Source organism: Lepidochelys kempii, chromosome 6, assembly GCF_965140285.1.
Source record: "Lepidochelys kempii isolate rLepKem1 chromosome 6, rLepKem1.hap1, whole genome shotgun sequence".
NCBI lineage: Eukaryota > Metazoa > Chordata > Testudines > Cheloniidae > Lepidochelys > Lepidochelys kempii.
The window spans coordinates 30,386,100-30,411,483 of record NC_136385.1 but is presented as its reverse complement, the minus strand read 5'-3'; the positions used below and the strand labels follow the sequence as shown (position 1 = coordinate 30,411,483).

Genomic DNA, 25,384 nt, shown 5'->3' with positions numbered 1-25,384 from the left:
AGTGTTTTGCTTTGATTCCATTTTGGGGTATTTTTGTTTGTTTTTTCCTTCCCTTTTGATCATAAGAACATAAGAACGGCCCTATTGGGTCAGACCAAAGGTCCATCTATCCCAGTATCCTGTCTTCTGACAGTGGCCAGTGCCAGGTGCCCCAGAGGGAATAAACAGAATAGGTAATCATCAAGTGATCCATTCCCTGTCACTCATTCCCAGCTTCTGGCAAACAGAGGCTAGGGACACCATTCCGGCCCATCCTGGTTAACAGACATTGATGGACCTCAATGAATTTATCTAGTTCTTTTTTGAACCCTGTTATGGTCTTGGCCTTCACAACATCTTCTGGCAAGGAGTTCCACAGGTTGACTGTGTGTTGTGTGAATAAATACTTCCTTTTATTTGTTTTAAACCTGCTGCCTATTAATTTCATTTGGTGACCCCTAGTTCTTGTGTTATGAGAAGTAGTAAACAGCACTTCCTTATCTACTTTCTCTACACCAGTCATGATTTCATGCCTATTCCAAATTGATTACTAATAAAATCCTGAAGCAACCACAACAGCCCCACATGCTTTCAGGCAGAAATTCAATTTTTATGAACATGACAACCAACAACAAGGCTCTGTGCCAGATCTTTTTGGATGAAATGCCATTACAAGTGATGTGTATTAATACAGCTAAAAATTGTTTCTAACTGAATTTAAAACAAGCATTGCAACATGTTCTCATATCTAATGATTTATGCATATGGTAGAGGCAGGGAAGAAGAAATTTGTTTGTTCGGTCTGTGGGTTAAATTGAGTAACCTTTTCACAAAAAGAAAAAGGAGTAATTGTGGCACCTTAGAGACTAACAAATTTATTTGAGCATAAGCTTTCGTGAGCTACAGCTCACTTCATCGGATGCATTCAGTGGAAAAAGAAAAAGAATTTTTCTTTTTACGGATATAGACTAACACGGGTGCTACTATGAAACTTTTCACAAAGGCATGTTATTACTGCTGTTGCCCTTTCCCTCTTTAAAGCGTAAATATTCTAAGCATAAATGAAATCAGGAGATTTAACAAAACAAGTCCAGTGTAAAGCCAGAGAAACTCCACTTAATACTTCAGATTTCCACCAGTGTAACAAACCAGAATTTGTCCCTAAAATCCAAAATATTGTGAAATGCCAAAGGTGAAGCAAGTTTCCCCAATGTAGGTTTAAATCACTTAGGTCTAAAGCCCAACCAAACTCCCACTGAATCTGTCTTCTTTAATCACATGCGTATGAGCAGCAGACTTTAGACTACCACAGGCAGGTGATAATTAACCATATTATTCCAGGTAATCAGAAAATAATGTGTGCAACCAGTGCATGTATTAAACTGGTTTTACTGGCTAGGAGAAAAACACTTTTAAAAAAAATAAATGTTCACCATATTGCTTTATGAGGTGTTATATAAAGGTCATATGACTACATAACACCCAGGAACCCACAACTATTTGGACAGTCTTCATATTTAAACATATTGTTCTACAGGCAAGCTGTCAAGGTTCCTTCCCCAATCTGAACTCTAGGGTACAGATGTGAGGACCTGCATGAAAAACCCCCTAAGCTTATTTTTACCAGCTTAGGTTAAAACTTCCCCAAGGTACAAACTATTTTAACCTTTTGCCCTTGGACTTCATTGCTGACACCACCAAGCATCTAACAAATATATAACAGGGAAAGAGCCCGCTTGGAAACGTCTTTCCCCCCAAAATCCTCCCAAACCCTACACCCCCTTTCCTGGGGAAGGGCTTGATAAAAATCCTCACCAATTTGCATAGGTGAAAACAGACCCAAACCCTTGGATCTTAAGAACAATGAAAAAGCAATCAGGTTCTTAAAAGAAGAATATTAATTGAAGAAAAAGTAAAAGAATCACCTCTGTAAAATCAGGATGGTAAATACCTTACAGGGTAATCAGATTCAAAACATAGAGAATCCCTCTAGGCAAAACCTTAAGTTACAAAAAGACACAAAAACAGGAATATACATTTCATTCAGCACAACTTATTTTATCAGCCATTCCATAGAATCATAGAATAGAATCATAGAATATCAGGGTTGGAAGGGACCCCAGAAGGTCATCTAGTCCAACCCCCTGCTCGAAGCAGGACCAATTCCCAGTTAAATCATCCCAGCCAGGGCTTTGTCAAGCCTGACCTTAAAAACCTCTAAGGAAGGAGATTCTACCACCTCCCTAGGTAACGCATTCCAGTGTTTCACCACCCCCTTAGTGAAAAAGTTTTTCCTAATATCCAATCTAAACCTCCCCCACTGCAACTTGAGACCATTACTCCTCGTTCTGTCATCTGCTACCATTGAGAACAAAACAGAACAACACACAAAACAGAATCTAACGCATATCTAACTAGATTGCTTATTAACCCTTTACAGGAGTTCTGACCTGCATTCCTGCTCTGGTCCCAGCAAAGGCAACGCACAGACAGAAAGAAACTTTGTTTCTCCCCCGCTCCAGCTTTGAAAGTATCTTGTCTCCTCATTGGTCATTTTGGTCAGGTGCCAGCGAGGTTATCCTAGCTTCTTAACCCTTTACAGGTGAAAGGGTTTTTCCTCTGGCCAGGAGGGATTTAAAGGTGTTTACCCTTCCCTTTATATTTATGACACAAGCAGTACCAATATTAGCAGCTAAGATACTTGGGGGGTTAACATAGTTACTTGTAGCATTGTGTAAGCGTCAAAGGGGGGGGTCAATTTATGAATTTGCCAGGGTGCCAGTTAGATTTTTAAAGCCGAAATCTAACAAACTAGATTTGCCAATATATAATAAGAACAGGAGTACTTGTGGCACCTTAGAGACTAACAAATTTATTCGTTAGTCTCTAAGGTGCCACAGGTCACTCCTGTTCTTTTTGCGGATACAGACTAACATGGCTGCTACTCTGAAACCAATATACAATAGAATCCAACAGGATAACCCCTTTTTAGCAAGTTCAGGGAGCATTAGCTTACTAGTTTTAATGCTGGGTTCTTCTCAGGTCAACTTTTAACTTGAGCAGTATTTCTCAAAATCAGGACACTTGCTTATTTTTAACCAATCAACAACTTATTAATTCTCCCAAAACCACATTAATATATAATCAACAGTTCTTCACTGAAAGGTAGACACAACCAATTGTATGTACTATACACACATTACAGTCTTGCACACAATCATCACAGCCTGGAGTTGAGGCTCAGCAGTTATATGACAGAACAATCCAAATTACCAAGATTTCTTATTACATTTACTTACAAACATCAATTCTCAATTCTTTAATACCTAACACATTTATCACACTTCCAAGATACACTTGTGCACTTTAAAGAGTGTGGTTAGTATAGTTCGAATGAATTGGTCCAAAAGAGATAAGCATAGAATATTAAAAGAAATTGCTTAACACAATTCTTTTCAATTTCTCTTAGGCCAATTTTGTTTAGACATACAAAGGTGTTCAAATCTAAAATATGGTTACTTGAGGTCTCACTAGAGAGACTCAGCAAGATAACCTACAGTTATTTATATTAAAATATAGAAGGGGAACCCCAATCTTTGCAATGAAATCTCACCACATCTTCTTATCTGCTTAACTCTGAGTTGGGGAAGAGACCTTTCCACATGGCTGGTCTGAGTGTCAGTCATATTTAGGATTGTTCGGCTTCTTGTTCTCACTGTTCCCATAGTGAGAGATTTTAGTTTATGTACCTTAATTTCAGGGCTCATAGAAGGAGGCCACCCTCTTATTCCTATTGGAAAAATGCCAAGTGAGTACTTAGTTTTTAGCTCTTTTGGCTTCTTTGCTGCTTCCGCTGGTATCAAATAGAGGGATTAGGTGTATAACAAACTTCTTCAATCCTTTTCTTTTCAGAGGCTTTTTACGTTTGATCTCTTTCAAAGATTTTATTTCATTATTAGCCTCTACTATTAATTGGAATTGAAGCATTTTCTATTAATATCCTGAAGAAATACCTTGATTTATATCTTTTACCATTTCTTCTTCCTTGTGCCAGACAATTCCTATTACTTCTAGAGTGGAGCAATTATTTACAACGAAAACCAACAAAATCCTATTAATATTCTAAATTTGGAAGATATACTGCATACATTGTTTGATTTATATTTAACACTTTCACATTATAATCAAACAAGAGTCTTTTCCGTATCTAGAAGGATATAGATCTGACTCAGAAGGCACACAAATGTGCAGATTCTAATTTGGAGTGAAAGACAAATTATCCACAGTATATTTGATTTACAAAGAAAACAATGTCTAGTTAATCCTCTGGGGTGAAAACATGTGACCTGGATTTCTTGGGGTAAAAGGTAGTTTGTCCAATTTGACCTTCAGTCTTACAGACAGTCATTTTACTTAACTGCAGGTTCCCTGCCCATCTCTTGATCCCCTCACAATTTGCAATGGCTCTCTTTACATAAGGAAGCAGGGTTTCACCCTTACTTGGTAGCTTGGATCTTTTTTTTAAGCTAGGTTCAGAGGAAGAAAGAGGTTTTATTCATCTGCATAATAAGAGAGAGTCTTGCCTAGGTGATTAACAATACACTCATTTAGCTATTTTATTTTCTATTCTTGGTGAGAGGAACTCCTGACCTTGAATGATCTGTGTGTCTTTAGACAAAGTGTCTCACATAACATGAACCATTTTCTTATTGTCTTTACTTCTTAGGTGGATCCAATTTTGGGATAAATATAGGTGGATAGTTTTTCTAATGTGTGAGGGCCAGAAAGAATCAGTAGTCATTAATCAATCAAGGCATATCAGTCCCATATATCCCTTACAACTGACAGCACCATCGTCAATACAAAGGTTAGGTCAAGAATTTTCTTATGTAAAACCTTGGTAACTGCACAATTCATGGATTTCATCAGATTCCTTTCACACAGTGCCAAGTTCCTTTTTCTTGATTCAGCAAGTTTTTTTTTTCTTTTGATTCATTATAGAATTATGAGAAACCATGCTGTTTTGCTTTACAGGAGACACGTGCAAAAAACAGCTAAAATTTCAGAGTTTTGCCTGGTTTCAGGTTGGAAACAGGTTGATTCTACTAAACCACCAAGATGAAATCATGACGTAGCCTGGGCAGGGTTTGCTTCAAACACAGCCCAAGTTTACTAAATTCACAAACTATTCAGAAAATGTAATCTTGAGTTTACAGGATCTGTTACAAAAGTTTAGTGCAGCTCTAGTTTATAGTTTCTCCCTCTCAGCAACTCTCGAGTACTCTGGGTAAAATAATTATTTTCCCTTCGATTAGCACCTTTCATCCAAGGATCTCAAAGCACTTTACAACCATTCATTAAGTTTCAACATGGTAGGAGAGATTAGCATCCCTCTTTTACAATGGGGATATTATAGCCCACAGAAGTCAAGTGACTTACTCACAGTCACACAATGAACCAGTGGCAGAGCCAGGAATAGAAATCAGGTGTCTTGAGTATCAGGGTTTGTCTATACTTACAGTGCTGCAGGTGCACTGCTGTAGCACTTAGTGAAGATGCTACCTATGCAAACGAGAGAGCATCTCCTATTGGCATAGGTACGCCACCTGCCCGAGAGGTGGTAGCTATGTTGATGGAGGAAGCTCTCCAGTTGACATAGCGCTGCCTACACCAGGGGTTAGGTTGGTATAACTGCGTCACTCGGAAGTGTGGATTTCCACATCCCTGAGCAACACAGTTATGTCAACATAATTCGGTAGTGTCGACCAAGCCTATCACTGCTTTAATGATATGAAGGCACTCGATTACCTGCAGGAAACAATACACCACAACATAGAGGTGATTTTAACCATATGTCTTCCATAATATGTTGTAAGAGACAGAAAATAGTAGTTCCCTTTGATGTTTCCAGGGAGCCTAGCCTTTGAAAATATAACGTACAATGAACTGGAAAAAATATCTCCTTGTCTTTTTGGCAGTGGCTGTTCAGTTATGAGAGGAAATGATGGACATGTTTAGAATCTGAGGAACAAAGTGAAAATGAATTATCCGCTATTGAAGGGAAAACACAATGGTGTGGAAGCAAATGTATAAGCTAACACCCAATAAATGGAAGGTCTGCACACTCTATAGCACTCATTAAAGACAATGCTATTAATAACATTAACAGGGGAAAAGGGAATCAGAAAAGGCAGGATTTCAAGATATTGCAGGCCACGTATGGAAGTACATGATGATTAAATGAATTACATAATGCCAGTTTTGTTAAGAATTATGGAAGTGAATTTACACCCACTCTTTCTAGTTATCTTGCTTTCCAGAAAACCTCCTTTTAAATTGCTACTCAAGGAGCTCAGGATGATTATTCTCTTGAGAACTTTTGTCAGACTGCACAATGAGCATCATGATCTCTGAGGAAGGCAAAAGTTTGTGCATTTCCTGGTCTAAAACACAATATTTAGATGAGGACAAAAATTATCTCCTGTTATTGCCCAGAGTACACAGCTAAGATGCTGAAGACAAGCTGGTCTGAAACCCAATTTCCACTCATAACCCATCTTCAAGCTAGTTGATGTGGACCAGTACTTCCTCCCAGATACACATGGTATCCCTGAGTCTCCTTGTGCAGTGGTTTTCCATCAGTGGAACTCAACTGCCTTCAGTGGACTCACTCATGGTTTACATTGGTGTGAAAGAAGAATTGCAGCTGTTGACCTTGACTTTTTATATGGCACTATGTCTAAAGTTTTCCCCAAGCACAGTTAGCAGAAATTATGATCACTACTTCTTCCTGCCAATCTTTCAGTTATTTGCAACAGTGTTGTAGCAATGTTGGTCCCAGGATATTAGAGAGACAAGATGGGTGAGGTGCCTTTCCCAGACTTGAAGAAAAGCTCTGTGTCGCTTGAAAGCTTGTCTCTTTCACTAGCAGGAGTTGATCCACTAAAAGATGTTACCTCACCCACCTTGTCTCTCTAACCTTTCATTTACTCACTGAAAAGTTCTACCAGACTTGTTATTGCTTTTGAATGCTCTACATGGTGGCATCTTTAAAGCATAGGGAGACTAAAACTAACTAAAACTTTAAGACTCTGCATTTAATAACAATGAAGTAGTGATGGTGTCTGCTTGTTGAGGGACTGCTTGACATTCTTAGCCAATGTGGAGTATCTCTCTGTGTGTTCCTCTTCTCCCTCAGATTGTTCTGTGGTTCACCTGATGCCTCCGCTACTCCACTAGACTACACACTATACTGGTTGTTGGGATGTTTCAAGGTGCTGGAACTCCTTTTACCTTAATTTTAATTCATTCTCTAATCTTAGAAGACTAAACTGCATAATCATAGAATAATAGAATTGGAAGGGACCTCGAGAGGTCATCTAGTCCAGTCCCCTGCACTCAAGGTAGGGGTAAGTATTATTGATTGGGGATTGAGAGTGTCACTTTCTGCCATGTCCAATATGTGGAAATAACAGGATCTTTTCAATAAGAAACATTGTATTACATTCAGTCACTCTTACTTACACCGAGTAGGACTGTACTTATCATACAACCCTACTGAAATCCACAGGACTGCTTGTGAAATAAGATGCTATTCCATGTGTGTAAGGTTATTGGAAGCTGACTCTATTTCACAAAACACGAAAAACACTTTTCACTAAGATCCTAGCAGAGGGTCCTCCCACAAGAGAGACATGGGCAAAGCAGGCTGTAGAAAGGCATCTGCCTAGAATACAGGTCATAGGAAACTCATTCTGCTTTGCCCTGCACTGTGGGTGTAAAGAGCTATCAAATCAAAATGAACTGGTGTAAATGACTAACCAGGTGCAAGGCAATGGCGGATTAAGCCCCTTGTTTTTGCATAATTAGAATTTAGGACACTACATCCAGATCCTGGAGTGGCACCTTGAATTTGATGCCATCTTCCACAGACAATCAGGTAAGACATCAGATATCATGGTGATGAGTGCAGCATAAAAACATAAATAGTCAGACAATCTTTCAAACTGCATCATCATTACCTATTGAGTACAGACACTTGGCACTACACACAGCAGATATTACAGGTGTACCCATTGCTACTATGACAGCATTTCTTTTTTGCTTCATTGGTCAAGATCAGAAACAAAGCCTCATATGAACTTTCATGATTCCTCCCCTCATGAATGAAAGTCCAGAGACAGGATGGGTTGGCAAGTAACAATTGATTTTAGAAGTATTATTTTTTGTATTGTACTTTGGTCTAGTTATGAATATGTAATTATTTAATATAATTTTTAGGTGCTGACAATGTGCCCAGTGCTGTACAAGACAGTGTCAATCCCTGACAGTTTACAATAAAAACTACTTTCATTTAAAACAGCAGTTAAAAAGTTATTTATATAGTCACAGCTACCTAAAAATTCTCCTGGCCTGCAAGGTATTCCCTGCCCTGAAGGATGATTTCCATTGAATAACAATTAGTTATTTTGTTTTTTAAAAAAGAAAATCATTCTTTTCTAAAGGAGAGCATATAAAATCCTGTGTAATTCCTGTTTATTTTCTGAGATGAGGAAATTTTGCATCTTAACTCTACATGAAAAAATATTTATTATATATTAGGTTTGGATTTAACATGGATTCCATTTGTTTTTTCTTCTTTTACATGATCAGATGCCAGGTTGCATTTTGGAAAGTGTGCGGCTGAGTTTTGGGATGCGTGTAATAACGGGTGATATGATTGTATGTGACTGTTGAGTGATGTCCGAAACAATTGCTTGTTGATATTAAACAAATGAGGGATTTTTGCAATGCCTCACAAGTAACCTGAGGTGAACCCCAGAGGTCACTTGATGCAGAGACAGAAATCCAAAGTCAAGAGCAGTGCAGGGAAATGCTGAGTGAACTTCCACTTTTTCCATTGATACCAATAAGATTTTCACACAGCCAGTAGTTCATACGAAGGCTGTCTCAGCAGTTAAAAAATAGCTGCAGTTTAACAGCAAGCTAGTTAGGTACTCTGACTCCAAGCGTATGTCTATTTTGCATAATAAGCCAGGGATCAGACCTGTAATATCTCATTTGAAAATGTTTATTGTTAGCTATTCGTAAATGAAACCTTCCTCTTTCCAGGCATCAGGCGTGGCACCCTAGGTTGAAGAGGAGAACTGATGTTTAAGCAGCCTTTTGTTCTAGAAGTGGTAGGGGTTGCAGTATTAACTCCATCCAAGGCTTAGCCAGATATTGTATCCAACCAACACTTAGCATAAAACCTGCTTATTCTAGGTAAAGACTCAGCTTCCCAATTGCAGGAAAAGGCTACCTTGGTCAAGAGACCCTATGTGACACTGGGCAAGCCACTTTACTCTCTCGGTCTGAAAAATAGGGATAATAGCATTTCCCTTCCTCACAGGAGTGAGAGTAGGATACATTCATTAATACTCAGATATTACAGTGATGGGACCATATAAGCACCTAGACAGATAGTAAAAAGCAAATAACATATGAAATATCAACACTGACCCACATTAACAGTGCTGCTGCCTAAGACCAGCACTCCACTCTCTATCAGGGATCATGTTTTAATGAATTGATAAGCATGAAGTATAAAAAGGGCAACAAGAGAATTAGGAAGAATGTTTTGGGTAGAGCTGTATGGAATATTAGCAACAAAACATGAAAGCACGTAAAACTTCCCAGATTTATGAGCTCAAAACTCAGGCCAACTCCACCAAGAAGATTGATGAGGTTCAGAAACACTTCTAGTGAACTTGACCTGGTTTAGGGGTTAGCAGGAAAGCATGTGAAGTTTTTGGTTTCATTATGAAGCTAGGTGAAGCTTGGTGCTCTGAATGGAGAATGACTCTGACAATCTGTAGTGTTAACCGAGAATCCAAAGTGAAACTTTGGGAGTGCCAAACCATAAGGATGGATTAATACACAGAAAAGCATGTTTGCAACAAATCCTTGCAATGCAAAACCACCACTGTCCACACAAGCCTCATTCAGTGACAATCTGGCTTCTGTGACTGGAAGACAGAGTTGTCAATCGGGGACCATTGCAAGGGACAACCAAGATGTCCTACCTCTTCCTGTCTTCTGTGGGCTTTGAAATGATTAATGACTTTAGCCATATTGTCCAGACATGCAGGTGATGCTAAGCAGTGCACCATATAAGGCTTGCAAAGGAGAAGCCCATTGTCTTTCTTCTTTCCTAGATAATTGACAGGCAGGTAGATCTGAATTACTCCCGTGTACGAGAAAAATAATCCCTAACAATATTTTTTTGGCTGTGGTTCTAAAGTGATAACTATATTTTAATAGTGTTAGGGAAATTAAAGTAATTAATTAAGTAGTCACAAAAATGTACATAACAGTCAATTAATGGGAGTTTTAAGTTAGATATTAGGAAAAGCTTTTTAACTTTGGGGGTTGTTTTTTGGAATAGGCTTGCAAGGGAGGTTATGGAAATCCCATCATTGGAGATTTTAAGAACAGGTTAGACAAACACCTGTCAGGGATGGGCAGTGGCAGATTAGCCACTGGGCCAAAAGGGCCCGTGACCAGGGGCCCCGGCCAATTAGGGGGCCCTGGAAAAATGGGCACCCTTATGCCCCTACCCTGCTCCCCAGCTCTGCTTGCTCTGGCGGGGAAGGGAGGGGGCTTTGTCATTCTCATGCTTGTCCCCCACCCCAAGGCATGTTTCGGCTTGCAGGGAGTGGACAGAGCAGGATAGAGCAGCTTTTCCCCTGTACTCTGGGTCCTGGTCCTGGGTCCTAGTGCCCACCTGTTTCCTCTACAACCATGAGGGGATGCAGCGCAAGGGAGGTGGGGTGAGGAGAAGAGAAAGGGAGAGGAAGAGGAGGGGAGGGGAAAGAGAAGGGGATACAGGAATGGGTGGGGAGGGGACGCAGGAGCCCAGCATGTAGCACTCCCTGGGCAGCAGCAGCCTCAGCAGGGAGGCAACCGCAATATCACCAGAGCAGGGACATCGCAGCCAGTGCTGGAGGGGTTGCCAGTAGCAGCTGGGGCTCCCCCATTATGCCATCCTGTCTGTCCCCCCGACACTGGCAGCCCAGGTACTACTGTAGGTGGGGGGAGAGAGCCAGTAACCCAAAGGGACTGGTTTCAGCATACATGTGTGCACGCGTACATGGGCACGCTTTGCCCCCCCCCCCCCAATAGAGCAGTCAAACTACAAATATGGCCCCGGGACTGAAGGAGCTCTAGCCCCCTGCTGCGGCCTCAGGGCTGGGGCAGCTCTCCCTGCTGCGGCCGGGGGGGGGAGGGGGAACAGAGCTTCTCCAGTTTTAGGGCTGTAGTGGTGGGGGGCAGAATGGGGCTGACCAAGTGTGGAATGGGGCAGGGCGGTGGGGGGGAAGGGGCAGAGTGGGGTGGGGCTGTGGGTGAGGCCTCAGGCAGAAGGGGCAGAGAGGGGGTGAGATTGCAGGCGGAAGGGGTGGGGAGAGGCCCCCCACTTGCCCTGGCTCAGGGCCCCACGAAACCTTAATCCAACTCTGGAAATGGGCTAGGTTTACTTGGTCCTGCTTCAGCATCGGGGGCTGGCATTGATGAGATCTCAAGGTCCCTTCCAGTCCCACATTTCTATGGGTCTATAAATGCTCTTACAAATACCAAAATAGGGAGGTGAGAGATTAGGGAACTGTGGAAGGCAAATTCAATGTTTAGTTCCACAAAAATTAAAAATGTACAGGAAGAAAATTGAAGTAGACAGCTCCAAAAGGAAAGGATTCAGAAGCAGGATTGGATCTCCTTCTCCAAACATCAGTTCAAAATTGCATGAAACTGCTGGGCGAAATCTACAGGAATTGCCTGTTGATATTAAACAAATGAGGAGTTCCTCCTGCAACATCTGGTCCAGGCAAGATTGTGTACTTAAGTGATGCAAATTTTATCATGTTCTATTTCTGGGGGGCACAAATGAGATTTTGTTTCTTTTTAGCCATTTCACCCTATAGCATCTTGTGTAATTACATTTTGCATATCTAATATGCCCTCTTAAGTTTCATCAACTGGAGATGTTATTCTTCACTTCCACCACTTCTAGTGTTGAACAGCTGCTGCATTTCATCACAGAGGTGGTCAGATTTCAGCCATGGTTGAGCAATCCAAAAACGCACAGGATCAAATGGTGACTGGTTTTGAGTGGGTGTGTGGTGGTAGCAACAGCGGATACACTTCTTAGAAACGGTGACCCATTTTACTCTCAAGAAGTGACCTGGTCAGAATTTTTCAGCTACTCCAGCTATTGCACAGTTCCTCTTCAACCTCTAACAATGTAGTTTGAAGGCAGAATCTGGCCCCCACGTCTCTGTAAAATGCTTTGGGATCCTTCTGTAGGAGAGGTACTGAATTACCTGAGATTATTACTACACTTTTCCCACTCTACCTGCCTAAATTCCCCTAGTAACAAGTGACACTTAGAAAAATACTGACAGATCTATTAATTGATTGAGGTGAAATGCAGAGAGTGCCATAGAAAAGGATTTGGGAAACCAGGCACAGTTGCTGAGCCATGTATTTCTGGATCTCAGGTGCTATTCGAGTTCATGCAATCACCACTGGGAACACAATCTCTTCCATGCTAGATGGTGTAGGGAACATTCTAACTATGTCCCTTATTATGGCCCAATCAATTTAGTGAGCACCACACACTTACGACAGGAGCAGCTCCCAAACCAGTTAGAACATGTGAAGTAACTTGCATAATGACAGGTTTCAGAGTAGCAGCCGTGTTAGTCTGTATTCGCAAAAAGAAAAGGAGTACTTGTGGCACCTTAGAGACTAACCAATTTATTTGAGCATAAGCTTTCGTGAGCTACAGCTCTCTTCATCGATGAAGTAAGCTGTAGCTCACGAAAGCTTATGCTCAAATAAATTGGTTAGTCTCTAAGGTGCCACAAGTCCTCCTTTTCTTCGTGTGAAGTAAGTCTTTGTAAGAGTGTCATCACTGCAGGCTGAAAGCAAAGCGAGAGAAACCACCTCCACTTAATACAGCTGTGATTTTCGGTGAAAGATTTCCTTCTCCAGCAGACTCTCCTGGACTTCCACAGAATAATCACAGTTGAATTTGTTCATTTGGCCAGCATCTGTGCATCAGACACAGGGACCTCAGACGGGAAGGTATATCTGGCCTTTGCTCTGAGACAGGAGAGAAAGTAGATTGGCCAGAAAGACTCAGGGACTCAGTGCCAAGTCCAGAATGTCAGCGTGCCAGAAGAAAGAACCCAGGTTGAGACCACAAGCAGAAACCTGGCACTGTTCCACCTGATCTTCCACAGAACCCCAGGGAGGAAAGCAATCGGCTGGAATGCAGATAGGAATATCTGTCAAAACCCTCCCCCTACCACCCAAAGAGGGACAAATCTGCCCGAGACTCTGGATTCTTCCCACCAAGTATTTTTCATAATTAAAAACAATTTTCAATCTTGTTTATCAAATCAAGAATTGTCAGAATTAGAGATAAAGGCTGTTTGCTCTCTCCCTTCGGACACAGGGAGTAGGTAGGGAGTATAAAAAGTCTCCTCCGTGGGATTGCTTGACACATTTCTCCCGGTCCCCTATGAGATAAATATCTTCCTCCTTTCTTCCATTCCAATTTTGGGTTGACAATGTCTCTATAAAATTGCAACAGAAATTAAAATGAATTCTGATATAGGTGGGTACCAACATGCAGCTAATGGGGGAAAGAGAAGCTAACAAATAAAACATTTTTTCATCACCTTCTGAATCTTGATTCAACTGCAGCTATAGCTCCTAAGGGTCCAGTTGTTTCAGTTTAGGTCACACTTGGCATTATTTAACAAATATTGTCACTACAAAGTGTTGAGATTTGATTTACAATGCTGCTTTGTTGTCGCTCAGCAGCGGGAAAGTCTTTCAGGTTCCTGTGAAGATTACGGACAGCGTACCCTGAGAAAGCAAACATCACACCAGCCAGCACTTTTGGGGAAATGGAAGCCTTCACTGTACAATGCTGCCAGCCTTTTGACTGTCATATGTTGAAATATTACATATGTTTGCTGCCCATGTGGGTATATTTCCTGAGTAATCTGTGGTGTGAGTTTAAGATATGCCCTATATATTGTTCCTATATTTGGAAATCAAAATGACAGAATTTGAAGTTTTTAACTGGAGGAATGTTGGGTTGTTTCATTACACAATAACTCCCAAATATTTTTCTCCTGAAAATATCTTTCTCCTTTCTCATCACCATCTGTTATAACTAAAAATCCTTTTGAGTATCAATGTCTCTCGTTATAGTATGAAACCATAAGTGTTTCCCCCATTTCCAGATTACCTGCCAATAGAACTGACTGTACATGAGGGTGAGCCAAAAATGACACACTTCTCTTGGCTCTTCAGACCCCTTAATCTATTCAGGGATGTACAGAGTAAGAGTGGGATTTTCAAGTGCCTACATGACTTAGTAGCACAAATCTGATTGAAAGTGAATGGGACTTGTATTCACAAATCATTTAGGCGGTTTTGAAAATCCCACCTTGAACTCCCAACTGAGTGTTGTTTAAAATGTAGATCAGCTACTTTTCTGAGGGAAAAAGCAGAGCAAAATAGCAATGTTCTGAAGAGGGCTAACCTGACAATCCTACCACCCTGGGTTGTGATTGTGTCAGATCTCATCAGTTAAGAACGGTCAAGAACTCTTTTAGAAAGCATCCAGGAAAACCCAGATGTTGCAAGAAATGGTGCTGGAGAGTCATTTGGTGGCAGTTTTCCCCCTGCACTGTTATTTAATCAGTGCTCCAGAAGGAAGTTAGGGGGTGCTGTCTTATCAGAGCTGTTTACTTTAGGATGAGATTAAAAAAAACCAAAGTCTTGACTTCTTGCAGTCATTACAGATCCAGTGTGTCAAACCAAGTGCTTTGGCCAAATTAAAAATTGGTTAACTGAATTCTGCCAATTCACCCAGTAGCTTCAATTCATGAAGTCACTTTTCACTTCCTGTTCTAAACTCCTGAGTAGTGTTGATGGGTCATGTTAAACAACTGCTGTTTCACCTCAAAGTGGCTGGGTGACGTGACCCTTCTATGTAAATATTAAGACACTTCGGGATCTATCCAAATAAAGTTGATATAGAAATGTTCAAGCTCAATGCCACTGCAAAGACGGTCATCGTCACAATGATAAGAAAACACTCCAGAAAATAGGACAATTGAATGGGGTGTGTTATTGTAGGATAACCCCTTCCATCAATTGTATTAATCAATTTTAAAAAACCCCACATATGAAACAATAATCAACCTAGTAAAAGAAAAAGGAAAATAATAATATTGGCATTGATGCTATGCCTTCAAAATCTCTTTCTTGTTTATGAAAATGCTGCATTTACACATGAAATCTGGGTAACTATGCATAAAAATCCATCTATAGATGCAGTTACCCACTCTGCACAGACAAGTATACAAATGAAACACATGCGTATGGGTTTTGCAGATGTAAGAGCTACCATCTTGGCCATCAGTGGAGACTGAATTGGGGACCATGAGAGCTGGAAATATGAGTCTCTACAGCTTGCGCTAAAAAGCCAAGGGCTGCCACAGTGTCGCCTCTTTCATGGACTGGGCACAGAGGAGGACATATAACACCCACTCACCAGTGGATTACACGGCAATATTTAGTCATCTACATTTACCCCACTGTACCACACCTTCCCAGCCTGCAGTGCCCTCTTTTTGGGCTGCACAGCCTTACCATGGAATCTCAGGCAGAGGGAGACTGGGGCCACCTTTTGGTACTGCAACCTCCCCTTCTAGCAGACTTCCTGCCACAGGACCTTGCACAGGCATCTACAGCAGCCAGTGGCAGTTGTCATGGATTTTCCGTTACACCAATTTCTCTTTAAATGTTTAAGATGAAATTTTCTTTGATGGGGCCTGATTATCAGAAAATGCTGAGCACCCACCCTCTGAAAATCAAGCCCTTTTAAAGGAGCATACACTTGGGCAACAAGAAATTTCGGGCATTGATAATCACCAGACTATTGAAAATGTAGGCCTGATTACCTTTTTAAAATGTAATTTATTTAAACAAACAGAAATACCTTACCACTAAATATACTATAAAGTAACTAGGAAGCTGGACTTTAATAAAGTATAGAGCATTAAATTATTCCTCAGGACCAGAACAGTGCCCAGTAGCCTAACAATCAGCACTGCACCAGGTGCCACATGGCTCATCTCCAGGATCTGGGCTTATTTTCTTACCACACCTAGGCTATCTAGTTTGGTTCAAATGTACAATATTGAAAAGGCAAGAAAGCCCAGCAATGGCTCCGTTCAAAGCATAGCAAGCAGAGTACATTTTATTTTAAACGACTTCTTCATCAAGTTGTTCAATTGACCGATGGACTAACTGAACATGTTTGGTCTTCGGCAATCTGTGCATGAGTGCGGCTATTAATATGAAGCAAAAGGGCCACCCTTCAGTAGATCTTTCATGAGCAAGAATGATGTCTTTTTATGTCTTTGAGAAAGAAATGTTTTGTTGTTTACAGCTATCTGTAAATCAGTACATTGGATAAAGGTTCAGGTAATTTCATCTGCTCTAATTTCCAATGCCTTCTCTCCTTGCCAATCTGTCTTGCTGAAAGGTTACTGATTGAGCTAAGTGTTTAATTTCCAACATGAAAGACAACCTTGTTCAGAACTTTGTTTTAAGGAAACACCAAAACTAACTAATTAATCCACAGCTCCCATACACCTCTATCCATGCTGTTTCTTAGCCTTTCAAGGTTTTAGTACCTGTTTCCAGACAAAACTGTGAATTAACTTCTTTTCTCTTTGCAGTTGGTCACCTTTTCTATAGAGACTTTTTTGGCCCTGCAGAAGACAATTAAGTGATGGTGGCATTGCATTCACTAAAAAATGTAATTCTCTCAGAAAACAGCTTTGATGAATTGAGTTGATCATCACGATGCTGACCATGACTTTGCAGCCAGCGTAGGCAAGAATAAGTCATGTTCGACACAATCTCAGCTAGTAAGGGCTAAACTGTGGTCTCTATAGGGTATAAACATGTCTAGCTGAAATGATGGTTTGGTGCAACCTATTCTTGTCCACACTGACTGCAGAGACATCCTCAACACCATGTTACCTGTTAACAGATAAGGTTGTGTTCTAACGTGAGTATATTTTGTAGTAAAGACAAGCTCTGCTGGTGAGACTGAAGGACAAATAGTTTTCCCTTGAAACAGGGAGAAAAGCACTGAGGAATGGTTTTTTTCTTGTGGATTCTGAGTGAAAAGGCCCATCAGGAAATGATTTATTCATGCTGAGCCAACAGCTTCCTTCTTTAAAACTCCTCTCAGTGCTGTGTTTCTAATACCTCCTGCCGCAGAGGGAGGAGACTGAGCTCTGAGAATGCAGGAAACTAATCCTGCTTCTAGAATTTCTGAAGTGATCAGAGGCACCCTTTCTAGCCCTGAGAAGAATGTTATGGGAGGCAGCATGCTTCAGTAGATAGGGCACTGGATTGGGACTCAGGGAACCTGGGTTCTATTCCTGGCCTTACCAATGAGCTGCTCTGTGACCTTGGGCAAGTTACTTCATTTCTCTATGCCTGCCTTTCTTCCCCCAACAACTTTTTTTCTGTTTTGTTTATTTAGACTGTAAGCTCTTTGTGGCAGGGACTGTGTCTGTTAGAGCATCAAACACAATGGAGTCCTGATATCAGCTGGGGCCTCCAGCTGTTATCACAATGCAAATACATAATAACAAGCCAGCCACCACATTTCTATTTTATTAACCATTTGCAAGGCTAATCGCATCTTTCCTCTACAGGTCTGAATATTTTAAAAAGCCATTATACTGTTTATCATAACCCTAAAGTATTGTGTCAGCTGTCCCTTTAGTCCAGCCTTGCAAAACAGTCATGAACATTTACCATGCACTGGCAGAGCATATACTTACCTGGCCTTTAACATGACTGATAATGAAATAAATTGATCATACTTTATTCAGCCATTAAAATAAAACTACTTGGGGATGGGGGGGGCGGTAGGAAGGAGGGTTGAGCAGAATTTTGTAAGGCTGCTTGATACTGTTTGCTCCACAATACAGAACCTGTGCCTCCATTTCCCCATATGTAAAATAGGGATACTATTACTTTCTTATCTCAAAAATATTTTACAAGCTGTAGCATGACTGTTTATTGCAATTATAAAATTATTTATTGGGGTGCAACATGCGCTAGTTGCAAATAACAAGTTCTTTATTCAAATGGCTACTTAGAGTTAATTAAGAAGATGAAATTGATGAAGCACACAGGAACTTTGAGCTTTAGTTATATACTGACAAGTATAACTGAAATCATAGAAAAATCTACATATATAAATATAAGTAGTACAGTAAAGTGTTTTTCTGAATTGTTTATACTTACCATCTTACACTAGTTTCAGAGTAACAGCCGTGTTAGTCTGTCTTCGCAAAAAGAAAAGGAGTACTTGTGGCACCTTAGAGACTAACCAATTTATTTGAGCATAAGCTTTCGTGAGCTACAGTTCACTTCATCGGATGCATACCGTGGAAACTGCAGAAGACATTATACACACAGAGACCATGAAACAATACCTCCTCCCACCCCACTGTCCTGCTGGTAATAGCTTATCTAAAGTGATCATCAAGTTGGGCCATTTCCAGCACAAATCCAGGTTTTCTCACCCTCTGCCCCCCCCCCCACACAAACTCACTCTCCTGCTGGTAATAGCCCATCCAAAGTGACCACTCTCTTCATAATGTGTATGATAATCAAGGTGGGCCATTTCCTGCACAAATCCAGGTTCTCTCACTCCCTCACCCCCCTCCAAAAACCACACACACAAACTCACTCTCCTGCTGGTAATAGCTTATCCAAAGTGACCACTCTCCCTACAATGTGCATGATAATCAAGGTGGGCCATTTCTTATCTTCTTACACTATTCATACTTATAACATTATGGAGACTTTAGAAACAACGATTGAAGAAAATGTAAGTGGAGGTCACCCCAAGAGGAACACAGTGGGCCAAGCTTCCTTTCTGGTTGTCCCAGGTCATTGTCCCATTGTTCCAGCTAGGGATGGAGTTGACTTTTTCCCATTCCACCCACATACAATGAGGACAATATCTGATCCAGTCAAGTCTCAGCCCCTAATTTATATTTGGTATTTTGGGAAACCAAATTTAGGGCTACGGTTGTCCATACTTATGTTTCCAATCGTTAACACATTTGCATAAGTGACTTTCCCCATAGTTTTGATACGACAATGCAGTTTAGCTCTTATTGCAAAAAGCCCCTAGGATGCTACCATCTGTTTGTTTGTTTGTTCACCTATTTACCACCAAATGCATTACTAAACTATCACCAGAAACATATTGCTAAATTTTATAATCTCATTATTCTACCCAAAACTATAAAACCTCCAAGATCAGGTTAGGAGTCATCAGTTAACGAAGGCTTACTTTTATAATGTTTCAAAATTTTAAAATGCTATATAAACAGAATACCAAGTAGAAATGAGAACTAGAATTATGTTTATATATTCTTAATTTTAAATTAAGAAGATCCAGTTTAAAAAAGATGAAAAATTCAGGTTTTGGAATTTTTATGCATACCAGAGCTACGCTTTTAAAAAGCTGATTCCAAGTGCCAAAGATATTTATTTCAACATTTGTATTATTAAAATACCTAAGGATATATTTAACTACTGTACTCCACAACCAGAAAAGGCACATCATTCTCCACCACTGCATTAAAAGGCCATTGCAAAGATGATCAGATTATTTGTTTCAGAGGCTTGTCATTCTGGTGGTACATTTCTAGAGGGAAGGCTGCCATTTACTGGAAAGAGGAGAGGGTTGGTTATATTTGGAGTAAGCCAGCACCGATGATGTGGTATCATTTAAAACCAAAACACACCAGTGTTTCAGTCACTATAGTCTTCCTTGGGATATGCTCTAAACCAAAATTTTTCTAAGCTCATGTTCATGCTCATCTTTATCTTCTGATTTCTAGGCAACTGCAGAGACTACTTCCCTCAGAAGCAGAAGGTATCAGGCACCTTTTGAGACAGATCTTTTCCCCTTTGCTCCCCCTCCACAAGATATTTTCACAGACCACTGGATGAATAAAGAAGCAAGAATCTCAAAGCAACCAAGAATTCTGGTGTTAATGCTGCATCCATGTGCCAGCAGTGTCTCTTTCTATCTTATCCTGCAAATAAGGGTTTTTAAGGAATTGCAGGTGCTTTACTTACTGTGCATGATGCTAAGAGCTGCACTGTGTAACTATAGCAACAGCTACTGGGAAAGCTCTAGCTTTTTATTGATAGACCTTGATATGTTTCAAATACCCTTTGCAGAAAAATTTACACAAATGGAGGAATAGAAAATAAAACATTCTGAATGCCAGAACTGAAAATATTGTACAGACCTGCATCTGTACACATCACTTAAATACTTCTCTCATTGTTATGTGGTTGTTTACTGTAAAATGTTTACATTAAAATAGCATTTTTTAATTCAGAATGTAAATCACCACAGCACTGAAATAGAAATCTGCAATCTGATTGCATGACACTTAAGCACATCTGGGTATTTAGAGTCATGCAGAGATCTAATGGTTGGAAGCTGAAGCTAGACAAATTCAGAAATAAGGGGCACATTTTTAAGAGAGAGACGAAAAAAGCATTGGAACAACTCACCTAGGGATGTGGGCGATTCTCCAACACTTGTGGTCTTTTAGTCAGGACTGAATGTGTTTCTAAAAGATATGCTATAACTCAAACAGAAGTTAAGGGTTTGATGCATAACTGTCGTGGTGAGGTTCTGTGGCCTGTGTTATGCATAAGGTGAGACCAGATGATCACAATGATCCCTTCTGGTTTTAAAATTGACAAATCTATTAATTTATATCCTTGATAATCAAAAACACTTGATCAGCACTGACATCGTATCCAGTAGTGGGACAGTGTTAAATTAGCAGTGATAAATATGCATCAAACTCTGGGTGACCTGAAATGTCTCACATGGGTGTACGTATCCTGGGTACTAAACTCTCAGATTCTTCATGTTATGCCTGAGAATGCCACCTCTAACAGGGCACACTTCCAGTGCTGAGGTCCGTAGTATCAGAAAACTAGCACAAACCAAGGTCACCATTTACAATTTTGCCTTTTGCCTCATTACTACAATATTTCCCATCTTCCCTGCACTTAATGTAGTACTGATGGCAATTGTAAATATATCAATAATGACCACTATACTGGGAACTATTACTGTTAAGAGGGTGATTTCACTGATGAAGTCATTTGCATAAGGAGTAGTTTTACAACTGAGCAGTCCATTCAAAAACACAGTACCTCAGCTTTCAAATATTCCCCTTTTTCAGCAGTGCGGCCACGACTTTATGCCTCTAAAATAGCACAACAATTAAAAGGACAAACTATTTTTCTTCGTCTAGTGCAATTAACATCTAAAAAGAAAATGTAGTAACAAGACTGATCTTTCACAGGAAGAGTTTTTTTTCTTGTTTAAATTCAGTTTGTTTTCATTTCATGCCGCATAATTTAGGGCAAAGAGCGAGATACTGAACTGTTAACACAGTTCTCTTCTGAATCTAATACCCTTGCAGTACATGATGCAAGCAAGGTCTCCTTGAAAGGATCAAAATGCTGTGTTGCTATGGAAACAGGAAGGCAAGTCTTCAGGTTGTTCATCCCTGAAGAGCTGCCTTGCCACTATCTTTAAAGGCTGCTAATAAAATTTTAATCAATGATGAGAATAAAATCAATTTCCACCTACTGTTTGACACCAGAATCCTAGTTCAGATATCGTCAAGCTCTTTTAATGTTTGCAACATCCAACAATGCCCCGCAACATTAAAAATAAATTTATACACAAATGAAAATTGCCAACATGCACTAATCTATTTCAGCTACTTAAAATGATTATTCCGCTTGGCAACAGACACGAGCTTCCCAGTTTAAAACCCTGTGCATGCAGTAATGTGTGTTTTAACTGAATTAGCTGATGAACAGAACCCCCCAAAACCCAAAATTGTTACTGGTATAAGGCCATCAACCTGGGCTGCACCAGTTTGGACTGTAGCAATTAACACAGTGCCAGAGCTTGTTCAGAAATTAAATTAGCCACTGATTACCCTAATTCTACATTATTTCCTAGAAGAGATGGTTTCAGTCTAAACTTGATTTATCCCTACAACGTTTTCCCAATCTTGTAAGACTCACTGAGTAATCAGGCATTTTTGAACATCAAACAAAAGACAACAGGCCAAATTCTCTGTTGGCAAAACTCCTTTGACTTCAATGCAGGAACAGCAGCAGAGAAATTGGCCCAAAATGTAGTGTTTAGTGATTTGTAGTTAACTTTGTGTCAGTGCACCCTACTTGTTATTTTACTGGGAAATCAACTGGCAAGCCTTCGTGAAACCAATTTACCAAATACCCGTTCAAAAAACAGACCTGTTTCTATACATAAATACACACCATTTGAGGAGAAAGAGACTACCTTGTATGTTAATCAGTGTAACCATTTGTTTTGTGTTATGGATCAGAGAACCACAAAACAAAGCTGAAGAGATCTGGCATCCATAATGTAAATGATAAGCTGTATGCCCTATGGAATGTACTCACGTATTATAAACCATTCTTTCTTGATTTCGCTCACTTTCCATTAGCATATACTTCACTTCTGTTAGCATATATTCCCTTTCACTTGAACACACCCAGTGGAATGACTGTATTGGCACATTCCAAGACGAAAACTAATTCCAATCCCAATCAACCATGAATCTTTCCTGCACTGAGAGCTCCTGAGTAGGAATATTTTAAAAAGTGGATGAATTCTGAACACCAAAAGGTTAACGAGGAGTTAATGATTGACAACAGCAACAAAAGAGAACACACTTAACTGGCTTCCATTCCCCTGCCCCCACCCATCTCCTCCACTTCTCCCACAGTACACAACCACTTCAAAAATTCCTAGGGTGTTTGGGTCTGAAACTCCCTAATACCAACCAATATTAGAATCAGGCAAATATTATGTGTTGTTATGCATGCTGTTAAGGTACTCATCTTTCTCTGGATGCCCTTAAAATAAAGAACATCAAGTTACTCAAAGAAGAGAACAAAGTTTTCACCCCCTTCCCTAATATTACGATTGCTATGACCATAACAGCTACAGGCATCAACCAAGGCTGGGGCTCCACTGTGCTAGGCATTGTATACACACATAGTAAGACACAGTCTGTACCCAAAAAGCTTGTCATCTATGTAAACAAGACAAAGGAAACGTTCTTCCCATTTTATAAATGGGGACATGATTGCCCACATATTTCAATATTTTAAGGACCACAATTTCACAGTAGATGAGTATCTACAACTCTAGCTGAAGTTTATGGAACTTGTGAATTCCCAGCACCTCCAAAAATCAGTAACTTGGATCCACTTCTGAAATCACATTTACTTAGATGAATCACAGAGGTAATGCTACACATAGAATCATAGAATATCAGGGTTGGAAGGGACCCCAGAAGGTCATCTAGTCCAACCCCCTGCTCAAAGCAGGACCAATTCCCAGTTAAATCATCCCAGCCAGGGCTTTGTCAAGCCTGACCTTAAAAACCTCTAAGGAAGGAGATTCTACCACCTCCCTAGGTAACGCATTCCAGTGTTTCACCACCCTCTTAGTGAAAAAGTTTTTCCTAATATCCAATCTAAACCTCCCCCACTGCAACTTGAGACCATTACTCCTCGTTCTGTCATCTGCTACCATTGAGAACAGTCTAGAGCCATCCTCTTTGGAACCCCCTTTCAGGTAGTTGAAAGCAGCTATCAAATCCCCCCTCATTCTTCTCTTCTGCAGGCTAAACAATCCCAGCTCCCTCAGCCTCTCCTCATAACTCATGTGTTCCAGTCCCCTAATCATTTTTGTTGCCCTTCGCTGGACTCTCTCCAATTTATCCACATCCTTCTTGAAGTGTGGGGCCCAAAACTGGACACAGTACTCCAGATGAGGCCTCACCAATGTCGAATAGAGGGGAACGATCACGTCCCTCGATCTGCTCGCTATGCCCCTACTTATACATCCCAAAATGCCATTGGCCTTCTTGGCAACAAGGGCACACTGCTGACTCATATCCAGCTTCTCGTCCACTGTCACCCCGAGGTCCTTTTCTGCAGAACTGCTGCCTAGCCATTCGGTCCCTAGTCTGTAGCTGTGCATTGGGTTCTTCCGTCCTAAGTGCAGGACCCTGCACTTATCCTTATTGAATCTCATCAGATTCCTTTTGGCCCAATCTTCCAATTGGTCTAGGTCCTTCTGTATCCTATCCCTCCCCTCCAGCGTATCTACCACTCCTCCCAGTTTAGTATCATCCGCAAATTTGCTGAGAGTGCAATCCACACCATCTTCCAGATCATTTATGAAGATATTGAATAAAACCGGCCCCAGGACCGACCCTTGGGGCACTCCACTTGATACCGGCTGCCAACTAGACATGGAGCCATTGATCACTACCCGTTGAGCCCGACAATTTAGCCAGCTTTCTACCCACCTTATAGTGCAACATACATTGAGTTAGGAAGGTTTATTTTTTTAAAACATGCTTTTAAACAAGGGCTGGTTGAAAATTTTCCCTCAAAACCTTTTGTTGACAGAAAATTGGGATTTTGACCAAAAAAATTATTCATGAAAAGGTCTTGTCACAGGGAACACTGGCTCTTTAAGAAGAAGCAGGGCCAGTGCACCTGCGCCTGGTCAGTTGACCACAATCAGATTTAGAAAAGGGCACCTGGGCCTAGAGGGAAGGTAGACCTGGTGAGTGAGCGGTTGCTTTAGAGCACTGGATCCTGGGAGAAGACTGAAGGCAGGAGGAAGTGGCAGAGAAAGGTGCCTGCTCTCTCTCAGATGGAGAGCTTAAACCAAGGGCGGGTGAGAGCTGAATACAGGGGAGCAGCAGAGGGGCTTACACATTGACATCTCCACCCTAGAGAGCTGGACCCAGAGGAACAGTGAGAAGGCCAAGGAGGGTGAGGGATGCTCCCTTGGTGAGGATGATCTCCCAGCAGAGAGGCTCTGGAGTTCCACACTGGAGAACAGGGTCACAACTCCATCTAGAAGGAGGGAGAGAAGACAGACAGAAGAGGGACAGAAGAGGACCGACAAAGAATCATGGTGTGGCAGAAGGTATTGGCAAGTGGTATGTGGGGCAACAAGGGACAAACTGTCTTGGGGTTTTAATGATTACTTGCACTGAAACAATAAATGGACTATGTGTTGGGACTTGTGTTGGACCATTTGCACAATGTTTTTGCAATAAACCAGCAATAAACTACCCAAAGAGCAGTAGTGTTGAGGCAAGGGAGCCGGATGTAGAGTCCTAGGGTTACC

The 25,384-nt window shown here is 40.8% G+C and overlaps 2 protein-coding genes across 3 annotated transcripts in view; one reads left to right on the top strand and one right to left on the bottom strand.

Moving 5' to 3' along the window:
• The window catches only part of KCNC1 (potassium voltage-gated channel subfamily C member 1), a 198,324-nt gene extending 177,913 nt beyond the window's left edge, over nt 1-20,411 (top strand). The window contains exon 4 of the mRNA XM_073347355.1: nt 19,989-20,411. Within this exon, the coding sequence (XP_073203456.1) occupies nt 19,989-20,041 (53 nt within the window). The 3' untranslated portion in view covers nt 20,042-20,411. The remainder of the gene's footprint in view (nt 1-19,988) is intronic.
• The window catches only part of SERGEF (secretion regulating guanine nucleotide exchange factor), a 255,637-nt gene that overhangs the window by 9,998 nt on the left and 220,255 nt on the right, over nt 1-25,384 (bottom strand). The gene's annotated exons all lie outside the window — the stretch shown is intronic.